A 15,534-nucleotide genomic window follows, 5' to 3' on the forward strand; every position below is an offset into this window, starting at 1 on the left:
ACTAGGTTCATTGTTTACCTAGCTTGCTATATGTCTTAAGCTAAATTGTACTGTTCGCTAGCTAGCTAACATTAGCTGGCTGGCTCCCTAGTTTACTAGTCGATCAATTATCAAAGTGGAATTACTTTCCCATTGTTCCTCAATGCAGTGTATGATACACCATTTTGAGTCTCTACTTTATCCAATGTAAGAAACACCATTTCACATTTTGCTACATAAGACCTAATCCAGGTGGTGAGTCACATATGCTGAGCACTTGTTGGCTGAGGTCAGGTGATTGTGGAGGCCATTTCATCTTATACAGCATTCCATCACTCTCCTTCTTGGTCAAATAGCCCTAACACACCCTAGAGGTGTGTTGGGTCATTGTCCTGTTGAAAAACAAATGATACTCCCACTAAGCACAAACCACATGGGATGGCGTATAACTGCAGAATGGTGTGTTGGCCATGCTGGTTAAGTATGCCTTGAATTCTAAATAAATCACTGACAGTGTCACCAGCAGAACCCCATCACACCTCCTCCACCATGCTTCACGGTGGGAACCACACATGCAGAGATTATCCGTTCACCTACTCTACATCTCACAAAGACACAGCGGTTGGAACCAAAAATCTCACATTTTGGGACAAATTTGGACAGATTTCCACCGTTCTAATGTACATTGCTCGTGTTATTTGGCCCAAGCAAGTCCCTTCTTCTTATTGGTGTCCTTTAGTAGTGGGTTCTTTGCAGCAATTCGGCCTGATTTACACAGTCTCCTCTGAACAGTTGATGTTGAGATGTGTCTCTGTGTAGCATTTATTTGGGCTGCAACTTCTGAGGCTGTTAACTCTAATTAACTTATCCTCTGCACCAGAGATAACTCGGCATCTTCCTTTCCTGTGGCGGTCCTCACGAGAGCCTGTTTCATCATAGCGCTTGATGGTTTTTGTGAGTGCAATTTTCCGGATTGACTGACCTTCATGTCTTAAAGTAATGATGGACTGTCGATTCTCTTTGCTTATTTGAGCTGTTCTTGCCATGATATGGACTTGGTCTTTCACCGAATAGAGCTATCTTCTGTATAACACCCCTGTCACAACACAACTGATTGGCTCAAACGCATTAAGAAGGAATTAAATTCCACAAATGAACTTTTAACAAAGCACACCTGTTAATTGAAATGCATTCCAGGTGACTACCTCATGAAGCTGGTGGAGAGAATGCCAAGAGTGTGAAAAGCGGTCATCAAGGCAAAGGGTGGCTACTTTGAAGAATCTAAAATATACTTTTTTGGTTACTACGTTATTCCATATGTGTTATTTCATAGTTTTAATGGTTTCACTATTCTACAACGTAAAACATAGTAAAAATAAAGAAAAACCCTGGAATGAGTAGGTGTCCAAACTTTTGACTGGTACTGTATATACAGTAGTTGTTGTGCCCAGGGTTTATTTACGAAGTGAGGGTCTTTAACAAGGACACTGTCAAAGCTAATTGGTTGAACATTTTTATGGTTGTGTTTGTTTGGGTTAATGGAGTCCAAAGGAAGCCATTGTGGCCCTCATAAAGAAGTGTGTGTAATCAAAATGTCACACTTCATTGTTGCCAACACACAGACCTTCTGTGTGTGTGTGTGTGTGTGTGTGTGTGTGGCCAGACAACTACACACAGCCAAAGACTCTGCGGCTACAGACTTCTAGACGGCTGCTTTACACTGCAGCCCTATGAGTGTGAGTACAGTGGTTTAGGCAGTCTTGGTGAAGGCATTGAGGTGGCAGAGGAAGATGAGATGCTGAGTCTGGTAAGAACTATGTGGCTGGTGCCTGCTCTTCAAGAACTGTTTGAACTGGTCTAGTAGAAGCTCTACTATACAGTAACTGTCTTGGTTAAGCCATAGCATCTGCAGCAGCACAGGCCTGTCTACTGTCAGCATGGCCTTAGGGACCCTGGTGCAAGCTGCCTGCTCTAAAACAGCTGGCCTCAATTACTGAGTCAAATCCCCATCGAATTCACCAGGGCCTGAACTAACTGGATGACACAAAGCCCTCTGAAACACACCCTCTACTCTACTGCCTGCACTGACATTTTAAAGTTTCATAACTACTGTTATGATCACTGTTATCATATTCAAATAGTTAACCTTTAGAATGTGTTAAAGATGTAGCTTACAATTATATTCAAACGTTTGGAGTACAGTACATACTGTACAGGCAGAGGAAGAGGAGTACATTTTGCAGCATAAGACTGCACTTTACTCAAACGCTCCAATGTAAAGGCTGGGGCTAGCTAGCAAGCTGTAAATCTATCACTGGCCGCCCTAAATGGCAGAGAATAATCCATGTATTCATTGATGTGAGGGAAAACAAGGCACAGTCTCGTATGCATGGCTTCAGCCGTGCCTCGACTATATAGGATAATACCGGTAAGGCCTGGCTGGCTTTAAGTCCCTCCTCAGCCCAGAGCTACAGGAACAAGAGCTTTATATGGGGAGATTCTGCACTGTGCTGAACATCAGCTTTGCCAATTAAAATTGAGGTTTCATCCAGAATGAGATTACTTTTCTATCGCCTTTGGATGGTTTGAGATTTCTAAGGAGTAAAATCATTATCGCTTGCATATTATAAGAAGGACATTTATATCCAAAGGCTGTTAATTTTAGTGAACCTAAAATGCAGCAGGAGTCGTTTTTGGACAGATTAAAGTGAGAAAAATAGGGTGGAGTAGTTTGAGATCTGTGGAGAAAAACTTGGCAAGAATGGATGTAACTCCATGTGTACTCAACAAGTTCACACGCTCTGAGACAATATAAAATATAAAATTAAATCTGCACACCCAAGCAAACACACAAACAGAGTAGACATGCTCTGGCAAGGCAAGTAGATACACAAACACACACTTGCATGAACACACACACACGCATACACAATCCCTCGCTGCCTCACATACAGTTTAAATGTTTGGCTCAGTTTGAAGCTAGGTGGTCTTTAACGGTGTGGTGGTCTCATCTCTTCATGGGAGGGAAACTCACTTGAACTGGTGGTGCTCTCTGGAGCTGCGGATCTTGTTGGAGAATCGCTCGGCCAGTTTCTCCAGGCTGCGGGAGTACTCCAGCTGGATCTCAGCCTTGCGGCGGAAGAAGTCCTGCAGGTCCTGTAGCAGCTGGATACGAGACTCGGACTGCTGCTCCAGGCATTTGAACTGCTCCACCAGCTGGTTACGGATCTCTATGCATCAAAACACAAAACAGGACGAGTCTATAAGTCATAACAGAGTCATCATCTCCAGAAAATCAGGGCATGGGGCTGGATTCAGTCAACCCTGCCGTGTTTGACATCTTTGTTCAAATGTTCTCCCCCAAAAAGTGTCTTAGTCTGAAAGCATTTATCTGAGAAGAGTTTATGTATAATGAACAAAAATATAAATGCAACATGCAACAATTTCAACTATTTTACAGAGTTACAGTTCATGTAAGGAAATCAGTCAATTGACATACATTCATTAGGCCCTAATCTGTGGATTTCACATGACTGGGCAGGGGGACCCAGTTGAGAGCCATGCCCACCCACTGGGGAGCCAGGCCCAGCCAATATGAATGAGTTTTTCCCCACAAAAGGGCTTTATTACAGACAGAAATACTCAGTTTCATCAGCTGTCCGGGTGACGGGTCTCAGATCAGATGATCCTGCACGTGAAAAAGCCGGATGTGGAGGTCCTGGGCTGTCGCGGTTACACATGGTCTGTGGTTGTGAGGCCGGTTGGAAGTACTGTCAAATTCTCTAAAACTACATTGGTGGTGGCTTATGATAGAGAAATTAACATTCAATTCTCTGGCAACAGCTCTGGTGGACATTCCTGCAGTCAGCATGCCAATTGCAGGCTCCCTAAAAATGTTGACATATGTGGAATTTTGTATGTGACAAAACTGCACATTTAAAAGTGGCATGTTATTGTCCCCAGCACAAGGTGCACCTATGTAAGGATCATACAATAATCACCTTCTTGATATGCCACACTTAATTTAGCAACAGGGATGTAAACAAATTTGTGCACAAAATTTAAGAGAATTAAGCTTCTTCTTTTTTTACATGTTGCTTTTATATTTTCGGTCAGTAGATTTTTTTTTCAGCACCCTAAACCATTCTGTGGATTTATTCAAGATAAATTTGTTTTAAAGTGTAAAAGAGACATTTAATACTTTATCTTATTATGGGTTTATCATAATTCTGTTATGATAGTTGCGCCAAGGATTATTTTCCAACCGTGAAATAGGTTACGGAGGGCACTGAAATCTCATCAACATTCACACATGTTCTACTTTTATAAACTAGGCTTGTTCTTTGCCTCGAATCACTGCAAGTTGGCTGGAAATAACGGTTTTCACCTTGCACACCTAACAACCATGAAATGTCCTGTCACATATTTCCAAGCAGCTCACTGTGTTAACAAAGTGTTTCTCTCTCTAACATCCCTCAGGCAAAGCTGTCAATCAGCACCACACATCATGTCTGAAAGAGTTGGAAGCTTAATGTTGGTCCCTGAGTTTGTATTGTAGCAGTCTTTTCTGTATTCAAACAGACTGTTTCCCCTGGTTCCACCCTGGGCTATTGAATATCTCTTTAGGAAGATGAGAAACAACTGCCTGCTAAATGTAATGTAGTGTAATGGCTCCAGAGCTGAGCTGAGCTAAGATGAGCTGTGTGAGAACGGGCTTCAGGAATTCGAAATGCTGTCAATGGTGCTTAAAACCCTACGAGGGGAACCTGACACTGGCAGTGTCACTGAAGATTCTCGACGCTGGTGGGTACCCAGGAGAGAAACCTGAGTTTTCATCGGCTTTGTACTGTTGTCACTGAGCTCCAACTCTGCCTCGACTGAAGAACAAAGAATGGCCTATTTAACTGAAGAAAAAAAACAGCAAATCTGAGATGCTTCTTTCTGATCTTCATAAAACAGCTACTGTAAACAAATGGAATAAAGGGGAAATATTATTTGAAAGCAAAGTAATACTGACTAGCTATCGGATTGAAAGGTGGTATCACTAGTCAACAGAAAGGAAAGACCTCACGAGCATGCTGTATTCAGCATGCAGAATCAAAGCTTTTTCATGTGCAATACCATATGTATCAGCATCAAACAATACTGTGTACTTTTGGTTTTCTCCACAGAGGTTCCTGGTCCAGTAAGCTTAAATAATATAAATATGGGATGGCGGGGGCAGAGCAGTTTGATGTTAAATAGGACTGGCAGCATCCCTTTGCCTGGTGCCCAGAAAGGTTTGTGTTCTGTAATACAAGGTGAAGCTCGTTCGCTGCTGCAGGCTTCAAAGTACTGATTGGAGACAGAATGTGAGCGGACAATTTCTTTGCTGAGGCTTAGAGAATAGTTTGAGTCTTGGATTTGTCTGAGGTCAACAGCATAGTGGCTTCAAGTACTCCAGGCAAGGTCAAAACTATAAGAGGTCCCTGTGAAGTAGCTTTGTCATAGGACATTAGACATAACACAGGCCATGGGGGTGACATTCTGTACGGCAGATGTACTGTTAACTGCACAGCACCACCACAGCAATGACAAAGACCATGTTTCCATGCTGCAGAGGGTGTAATTTGGTCAGCCAAGCCCTTCCCGTGGATATATACAGTCTGTGACTTAGCGAAGGGAAGTTGGCCATTTGCGCTTAGCAACTGGAGCAGTGATCTTGTGCAGGGGATGGTTTCTGTCCCTGTGATGTTGCGCCGCCTGGCCCCAGCCCCAAGCTGCATCCTACAATCTGTGGTTAACCACTGTCCCAGCCCTTCCTTTTACCCATGGGCCTCCCTTGCTCTCCATCAGCCTACATGGGCCTAGGTCTCATATAACCAGCACCAGCCCTGGAGATGCCTGGCTCCTACAACAAACACATTCCAACCCCTACTTCCAGGGACGCTGAGCTCTTCCCAGACTGAATGAAGGATTGTTTTCTTCCTTTCTTTCCATTACTTTCTCTCGTTTTCTCTCTCTACATGTAGGCTATCCAGTGGCAAAACAAGAGGAGCCAGGAGAAACGCCCCAGAAAAATCTGACACTGATCCGCATGAATGGCAGGGAGGACTTTTTAAAACACTCTCGTAAAAAATGGCCGACTGTGAACCGGCAGCTGCAATGGTGGATTTGACAGACGAGTTTGGAAAAATAGGTCACTCGCTAGAAGTGTGTCCTCACCTCTTAGAAACCATGAGCAATCGCAGAATTATTCCCCAGTATTCTCGATTCCTTGCATAGCGCCTTCATTGTGGTTTATTTAAAGTGTCTGAAGCCTTAGTGGTTCTTCTCAATCTGTGAAGAGGAGGAATGCTGTGAATTTAGGCCTGCAGTTACAGATGATGCTTTGCCCTTTTGAACAGAACCAAAACAAGTCCTGTAGCCAGCATGTCATCAGTTCAAATAAACATTTTCAAAATGGACCTTTTAGAAAAAAAGAATGTGAATGTTCTGGATTACGTATAAACATCAATGTTTCATGGAATGAAAAGGAATCCACGACATCAAACGTTTACTGTTTGATTATTGGCTACGGCCCAATTCTTTGAGAGCAATCAAGTTATTAAAAAAAGGAGCTCGTTCGAGGTTATGAGTCCCCCTATTTGAAATAAAAATGTGTATTTCAAACAGTGTTTGTGGTTCACTTGTTCATGCGTTTGTATGGATAACAAGCACTGACTACTCCCAGTGTTGGGGGAGGGAAGATGGAGGTAATTCAACTCCTCAAAATTAACAGGAGCTCTACTAATTAGATCTAGGCCAAAAGCACAACCTTTAATTGAAGGGTACAATTTACTTGGCTTTAACGCCATTGTTTGATTAGGCAATGCAGCAATTACATACGGCAGGCGCACAGCATGCCTTCTCTACACATGTTTCCATTTGTGGGTGGATGTGTCTGCTCATTGGGGTGGCAACCTCAGAGAAAAAAAGAGTACAGGATTGAGCGGGAGGGGGGGCAAGGGAATGAAGGGAAGAGGCAGTGGTAGTTAACCACAGGGTCCATCCTTCATCACTACTTCCACACCCATAAGGAACAACACCAAAGGGATACAAAACCCCTCTTTTGAGGGCTATACAAAGTCTTTAAATTAGGGGAAGAGGATGGGGAGATAGAAATATCCTGATGAGGAAATTCTACCACAATTACATATGGGGGAGAGAAGCTAGTAACTGAACAACATTGTTCCTACAACAGAGCTATCCTTTTGTCTATTTGTGCTACTTCATCTGAGAGTTAACCACCATTCACTGTCTCAGTTTGATACAAGGGCAAATATTCTAAATCAGCACAAATACCTAACAGTAAGATCATCAATGATGGATGCACCCCTACTCTAGTAAATGTATTTTGCAAACAAACGTATCAAGACTGCAGAAAATGTGCAATGATGGCGCAATCGATATTGAGCTAACGTTCAATTGTCATGATTCTCTGCAGTGTATATTGATATCAAAGGACTGCATGAATCCAATTCAGTTACTACTGAACATAGAATGCAACTTTTCTGGCAAGCCAAAGTGATGATGCGGTATTACTGGCTCTCCCTGAAAGCTATTGGAGTCACAGGCTTCATTCATTATGCAGTAGAACACGCAGACAGATAGGCCTATGTGTAGAGGCATCAATCCACAACCACTTGTTTATCCCTGAACAGTCTCCTCTGTATTAATGAAACTGTACGTAACTTGAATGTGTAGCGTGAATAAGTCTGCGAAAGAGAATGCTCTCTGTCAGTATAGTTGCTGCTTCTCTGAATGTACGGATAACTGCCAAAATAAAGGAAACACTTGAGTAAGTGAGGGATACAAAGTAGATTGAAAGCAGGTGCTTCCACACAAGTGTGGTTCCTGGGTTAATTAAGCATTAACATCCCATCATGCTTAGGGTCATGTATAAAATGCCCAGTTGCCCATTATTTTGGCTACCATGACTAGAAGCAATCTCAGTGACTTTGATAGAGGGGTCTCAAAGGAGCATAGGAGTTTAAAGTTTGTGTGTGTACTTGTTTCCTTATCTTATCAGGACCCCAATGTCCTAACAATTCATCCCAATGTCCTGACAAGGTAGGAAAAACACTTTTTGTAAAAGTCAGGACTTTTTTAACATCCTGAAGTTGTTCAAATGCTATTTTAAGCTTAATGGTTAGGTTTTGGGGTTAAGGTTAGGGCAGGGTTGGGGAAAATAGAGTTTTAATGGTCAAACATTTTTACTCCACAAATACATTTCTAGAAAATAAAGCACTGTGTGTGTCAGTCACCAGATGTCAACCCCACTTGAACACTTATGGGAGAACCATCAACAAAACACCAGATTATGGACATCCTTGTGGCAGAATGGTGTCAAATCCCTCCAATAGTGTTCAAGACACTTGTAGAATCTATGCCAAAGTGAATTGAAGCTGTCCTGGTGGCTCGCAATGGCCCAACGCCTTATTAAGATACTATGTTGGTGTTTCCTATATTTTGTCAGTTAAGTATGAAAGCCTGTACTGGTGTGCAATGTGCATGCTGGTAAACTCTTTCTAATGTAAAACATGTTTTTCAGCTTATAGATTACCTCCCACCATCGGAAGCAGATAAGCGCTCATGGACCTCAGCTTGGCTTGGCTCTCTTTATGCCTATATCTTACACCAAGTAAGCTCTCCAAGAATCATATCTTTAGTTTGGCAGGCATGTCTAAATCACAGTCAAATGCCCTGCTTAATTAATGCATCTACGTAAATCTTGATGAAGTTGCCCGAGTCTGTTACTTTGCATCGTTTTTGTTCCACTCACACAATTGATATTAACTGCAGTAGTTTGTGTATGGCAAATGTTATCATGCAGGTGTTATCATGCAGGTGTGATCTGCAGTCAGGAGTGGTCCTAGCTCATTAACCAGCCCTGTGAGAGCAGATGGGACAGCTTAGATAAGAAGGGATCACTTCAACACTGACCTTGAGACCATACATTATCATAATCACTGCCTAGCCTAAACCCCCACCGCCACTATCATCCCCACCACAAGGCACCTGCTCAATAAGATCACTACACGTCTGGGACAACGTCCCGGGACAGGACAAGAATTATAAAGCCAGCGACCTCTTAGAAAAACACTAGGATGTAGGAGATCCCTGAACTTTGACATCTCAGCAGAATAAAAATCCATAATCACATCTGCAGGGCGTCATTTGCTGAGAGGCCGTTTTATGGGATCCTGAACAATTCTGCAATTTTGTGTTTTTTTTCCCACTGATTGTAACTTTTTTTGTAAGAACAGCTTCTGGACATCAGAACATCAATAACTAACCTTGTTTTGGATGAAGATTTCTACTTCAACGAGTCCAAGGCGCAAGATATACTGCTCACCCCGGACCAGGGACTAATTCCTGAGACTTGTAAAATAGACTACGTCGGTGAGTACATAAACCACCTTTGTACATTCGCCAATAGAACGAAGGATAATCACTGGAGAATAAAACTGGACGAGCTCTGTTTGAGACTACCCTATCAACGGGACCTGAAGAACAGTAATATCCTTTTCTCTGAGTCGGGGCTGAACATTGACATGGATAATACAGTACCAGTCAAAAGTTTGACACACACATACTCATTCAAGGGTTCATATTTTTTATTTTTAGTATTTTCTACACTGTAGAATAATAGTAAAGACATCAACTATGAAATGACACATATGGAACCATGTAGTAACCAAAAGTGTTAAACAAATCAAAATATATTTTAGATTCTTCGAAGTAGCCACCCTTTGCCTTGATTACAGCTTTGAACACTCTTGGCATTCTCTCAACTAGCTTCATGAGGTAGTCACCTGGAATGCATTTCAATTAACAGGTGTGCCTTGTTAAAAGTTATTTACTGGAATTTCTTTCCTCAATGTGTTTCAGCCCACCACACTTGTTTTTAACCTGCTGCTGCTCGCTGTTTATTATCTATGCATAGTCCCTTTACCCCTACCTACATGCACAAATTACTGTATCTCCGCACATTAACTCTATCTTAGAACTGCATTGTTGGTTAAGGGCTTGTAAGTAAGCAATTCACTAAGGCCTACACCTGTTATATTCGGTGCATTGTGACAAATAACATTTGATTTGATGTGACGTGTTGGTCCCATGAGCTGAAATAAAAGTTCCCCAAAATGTTCCATATGCACAAAAAGCTTATTTCTCTCAATTGTTGGGTAAAGATTTGTTTACACCCCTGTTAGTGAGCATTTCTCCATCCATTTGACAGATGTGGCATGTCAAGAATATTGTGCTGGGGACAAAAAACGGCCACTCTAAAATGTGCCGTTTTGTCACACAACGCAATGCGTTGATCTTTGTGGGCTATACTCAGCCTTGTCTCAGGATGGTAAGTTGGTGGTTGAAGATATCCCTCTAGTGGTGTGGGGGCTGTGCTTTGGCAAAGTGGGTGGGGTTATATCCTTCCTGTTTGGCCCTGTCCGGGGGTGTCCTCGGATGGGGCCACAGTGTCTCCTGACCCCTCCTGTCTCAGCCTCCAGTATTTATGCTGCAGTAGTTTATGTGTCGGGGGGCTGGGGTCAGTTTGTTATATCTGGAGTACTTCTCCTGTCCTATTCGGTGTCCTGTGTGAATCTAAGTGTGCGTTCTCTAATTCTCTCCTTCTCTCTTTCTTTCTCTCTCTCGGAGGACCTGAGCCCTAGGACCATGCCCCAGGACTACCTGACATGATGACTCCTTGCTGTCCCCAGTCCACCTGGCCATGCTGCTGTTCCAGTTTCAACTGACCTGAGCCCTAGGACCATGCCCCAGGACTACCTGACATGATGACTCCTTGCTGTCCCCAGTCTACCTGGCCATGCTGCTGCTCCAGTTTCAACTTCCACCTGACTGTGCTGCTGCTCTAGTTTCAACTGTTCTGCCTTATTATTATTCGACCATGCTGGTCATTTATGAACATTGAACATCTTGACCATGTTCTGTTATAATCTCCACCCGGCACAGCCAGAAGAGGACTGGCCACCCCACATAGCCTGGTTCCTCTCTAGGTTTCTTCCTAGGTATTGGCCTTTCTAGGGAGTTTTTCCTAGCCACCGTGCTTCTACACCTGCATTGCTTGCTGTTTGGGGTTTTAGGCTGGATTTCTGTACAGCACTTTGAGATATCAGCTGATGTACGAAGGGCTATATAAATAAATTTGATTTGATTTGAATGCCACAGATGTCTCTAGTTTTGAGGGAGCATGCAATTGGCATTTTGACTGCAGGGATGTCCACCAGAGCTGTTGCCACAGAGTTGAATGTTAATTTCTCTACCATAAGCCATCTCCAACGTTGTTTTAGAGAATTTAAGGCCTCACAACCGCAGACCACATGTAACCACGCCAGACTAGGACATCTACTTCAGTCTTCACCTGCGGGATGATCTGAGACCAGCCACCCGGACAGCTGATGAAACTGAGGAGTATTTATATCTTTAATAAAGCCCTTTTGTGGGGGGAAAACTCATTCAGATTGGCTGGGCCTGGCTTCCCAGTGGGTGGGTCTATGCCCCTCCAGGCCCACCCATGGCTGTGCCCCTGCCAGTCATGGGAAAACGAAGTTAAACTAAAGGGGAGAGGTGTGTCTTTGCGCCATCTCTAATATTAAGGTAGTCTCGAGGTCCTGTTTGCCTAAGTTAGAACACTTCATGTTAGGCTGTAGACCATACTATTTACAAAGAGTTTTTATCTATTTTTTGTAGCTGTCTATTTACCACCACATTCCGATGCAAGCACTAAGACCACACTCAACGAGCTGTATAGGGCCATTAGCAAACTAGAAAATGCTCATCCAGAGGCGCCACTTGATTTTGGACGACGGTGATTTTAATGCAGAGAAACTGAAATCTGTCTTACCTAATTTCTACCAGCATGTCACCTTTGCAACTAGAGGCAAAAAAAAATCTCTACATCACCTTTACTCTACACACAGAAACTCTTACAAAGCTCTCTCTCCATTTGGTAAATCTGACCATAACATTATCCTCCTGATTCCTGCTCGCAAGCATAAACTCAAACAGGAAGTACCAGTGAAGTGGTCTGATGAAGCAGATGCTAAGCTACAGGACTGTTTCACTAGCACAGACTGGAATATGTTCTGGGATTCATCTGATGGCATTGAGATGTTCACCACATCAGTCACCGGCTTCATTAACAAGTGCATCGACAATGTCATCCCCACATTGACCGTATGCACCTATCCCAACCAGAATCCATCGGTTAATGGCAAAATCCGCACTGAGCTAAAGGCTAGAGCAGAACACTAATCCGGACGCATATAAGACATTTTTGCTTCGCCCTCAGATGAACCATCAAACAGGCAAAGTGTCAATACAGGACTAAGATCGAATTCTACTTCACCGGCTCTGCTGCTCGTTGGCTTAAACTATCACAGATTACAAAGCGAAACCCAGCCAAAAGCTGCCCAGTGACGCGAGCTGCCCAGACAACCTAAATGTATTCTATGCTCGCTTCGAGGAAAGCCACACTGACCATGCATGGGAACACCAGCTGTTCCAAACGACTGTGTGATCACGCTCTCCGTAGCCAATGTGAGTTAGAACTTTAAACAGTTTTACATTCAGAATTCAGAACAATTTCTATTGCACTCCACACTGCCCTTTCCCACGTAGAGAAGAGGAACACCTATGTCAAAATGCTATTCATTAACTACAGCTCAGTGTTCAACACCATAATTCCTTCCAAGCACATCACGAAGCTAAGAACCCTGGGACTGAACAGATCCCTCAACACCTCCGGCTGCAACTGGATCCTGGACTTCCTGACGGGCCACCCCCAGGTGGTGAGGGTAGGCAACAACACATCTTCCACGCTGACCCTCAACACTGGGGCCCCTCAGGGGGGCGTGCTTAGTGGCCGCGCACGACTCCAACACCATTAAGTTTGCCAACGACACCATGGTGGTAGGCCTGATCACCGGCAATGATGAGACCTGGTAGTGTGGTGCCAGGACAACAACCTCTCCCTCAACGTCAGCAAAGCAAAGGAGCTGATCGTGGACTACAGGAAACAAAAGTCCGAGCATGGCCCCATTCACATTGACGGGTATGTAGTGGAGCAGGTTAAGAGCTTTAAATTCCTTGGTGTCCACATCACTAAGGATCTATCATGTCCCAATAACACCAACACAGTTGTAAATAGGGCACGACAATGCGTCTTCCTCCTCAGGAGGCTGAAAAGATTTGGTATGGGCCCTCAGATCCTTAAAGTTATTCAGCTGCATCACTGAACGCATCTTGACTGGCTGCATTACCGCTTGGTATGGCAACTGCTTTACATCTTACCACAAGGTGCTACAGAGGGTAATGTATATGACCCAGTACATCACTGAGCCCGAGCTCCCTGCCATCCAGGACCTCTATACCAGGCAGTCAGAGGAAGGCCCTAACAATTGTAAGACTCCAGCCACCCAAGTCATAGTCATAGACTGTTATCTCTGCTACCGAATGGCAAGTTTTACCGATGCACCAAGTCTGGAACCAACAGGACCCTGAACAGCTTCTAACCCCAAGCCATAAGACTGCTAAGTAGATACCTGCATTGACCCTTCTTTAACTCATTACATACTACTACTGTTTTATGATCTGTCACTTTATTTCTAGTTATATGTACACATCCACATTAATTACCTCGTACCCTTGCACATCGTCTCGGTACTGGTACCCTGTTATCTTTACTCATTGTGTATTTAAGTGTTTTACTTTCCTATTATTTCTCTGCATTGTTGCAAAGGGCTCGTAAGTAAGCATTTCACTGTAGATCTACACCTGTTGTTTACTAAGCGTGTGACGAATAACATTTGATTTGAGCCGGCCAGAGAGCAGTGGGCCAGGGGACACAGAATGAAAATAAGTAGTTAGCCCAGGCCAGGCACAGGTTAGAGAGAAGACCTACTTTACGCCATGTTTTAACTCCCCTCAAGTAATAAAATCCCACTTATCCGAGATATTTTTATCTTCCTCTGTGGTTCCCTACAGAAAATCTGGAAAATGGCCCACAGCTGCAGTGTGGAAGCGCAGAACAAGGCACCATATTGGCCAGGAATTTCAACCAAGGCTTTATCGAGGGTAAATGCAATTAACATATTTTCGTTTCACAACTGAAAGAATCGTGGCTTCTGAAAGTCTCCAGTGTGAGTGTACAGAATCTCTCTCTCAATACAATATATATATACCAGTAATAAAGACATCAAACATCAGAGGGTATGTAATTAAAACTTTAAACATCTGCTATCTGAGCAGCTAACCGATCGCTGCAGCTGAACATAGCCCACCCAATTTACCTACCTCATCCCAATAATGTTTTTATTCATTTACTTTTCTGCTCTTTTGCACACCAGTGTCTCTACCTGCACATGACCATCTGATCATTTATCACTCCAGTGTTAATCTGCAAAATTGTAATTATTTGCCTACCTCTTCATGCCTTTTGCACACAATGTATATAGACTCTATTTTTTCTTTTTTTCTACTGTTATTGACTTGTTTATTGTTTACTCCATGTGTAACTCTGTTGTCTGTTCACACTGCTTTGCTTTATCTTGGCCAGGTCGCAGTTGTAAATGAGAACTTGTTCTCAACTAGCCTACCTGGTTAAATAAAGGTGAAATAAAAAATTAAAATAAAATTACCCTACGCTCAACCTGTTCTTCCTAGAAGTCATTCCAGGACAATGCACCGATGCAGAAGTTTTGTGCAAGCTTACATAACGACGACTCCAGGCAATTAAGTTGAAACTTAATCGGGGAAAGCCCAAAAGGTATGCTTGTCATCGGCAAGGACTGGAGTTTTTCAGGATAAAAATAAACAAAATAGAGCTAAGCACTGGCAAAATCCAGAGGAAAACTTGGTTCAGTCTGCTTTCCAACAGACAAAAAGACAAAAACACAAGGCCAAATATACACTGGAGTTTCTTACCAAGACAACGTATGTTCAAGTGGCCTAGCTACTGTTTTGACTTAAATCCACTTAGCCATTTTCAAGTCTTGCTATAGATTTCTGTCTAGCAATGATCAACAACCAACATGACAGAGCTTGGAGAATTTTAAAAAGAATAATGTGCAAATATTTTACAATGCAGGTGTGCAAACCTCTTAGACTTACCTAGAAAGACTCACAGCTGTAATCACAGCTAAAGGTGATTTTCACGTGTATTGACTCAGGTGTGTGAATACGTATGCAAAGTTGATATTTCTTTACATAATTTTAAATCAATTTGCAAACATTTCTAAAAACATGTTTTGACTTTGTCATAATGGGGTATTGTGTGTAGATGGGTGGGGAAAAATCTAGTTAATCCATTTTGAATTCAGGGTGTTACACAGCAAAATATGGTATAAGTCAAGGGGTATGAATACTTTCTGAAGGCACTAAACCTGCTCAACCTCGTCTTCCAGCTCTCCACGGAACAGTGCACAAATGTGAGGAAATGTAAACTGGTGTGTCGTGTGTGTCCTGGAGTGTGTGTGTGTGTGTGTGTGTGTGTGTGTGTGTGTGTTTCCAGCA

General features: G+C 43.0%; 1 protein-coding gene across 2 annotated transcripts in view; it reads right to left on the bottom strand.

The window, feature by feature from the left end:
• The window catches only part of LOC109872995 (SLIT-ROBO Rho GTPase-activating protein 3), a 128,955-nt gene that overhangs the window by 80,724 nt on the left and 32,697 nt on the right, over positions 1–15,534 (bottom strand). For both annotated transcript variants that reach the window (XM_020464491.2, XM_031822719.1), the window contains one exon: positions 3,014–3,209. In XM_020464491.2, the coding sequence (XP_020320080.1) occupies positions 3,014–3,209 (196 nt within the window). The remainder of the gene's footprint in view (positions 1–3,013; positions 3,210–15,534) is intronic.

This window comes from Oncorhynchus kisutch, linkage group LG1 (assembly GCF_002021735.2).
Source record: "Oncorhynchus kisutch isolate 150728-3 linkage group LG1, Okis_V2, whole genome shotgun sequence".
NCBI lineage: Eukaryota > Metazoa > Chordata > Actinopteri > Salmoniformes > Salmonidae > Oncorhynchus > Oncorhynchus kisutch.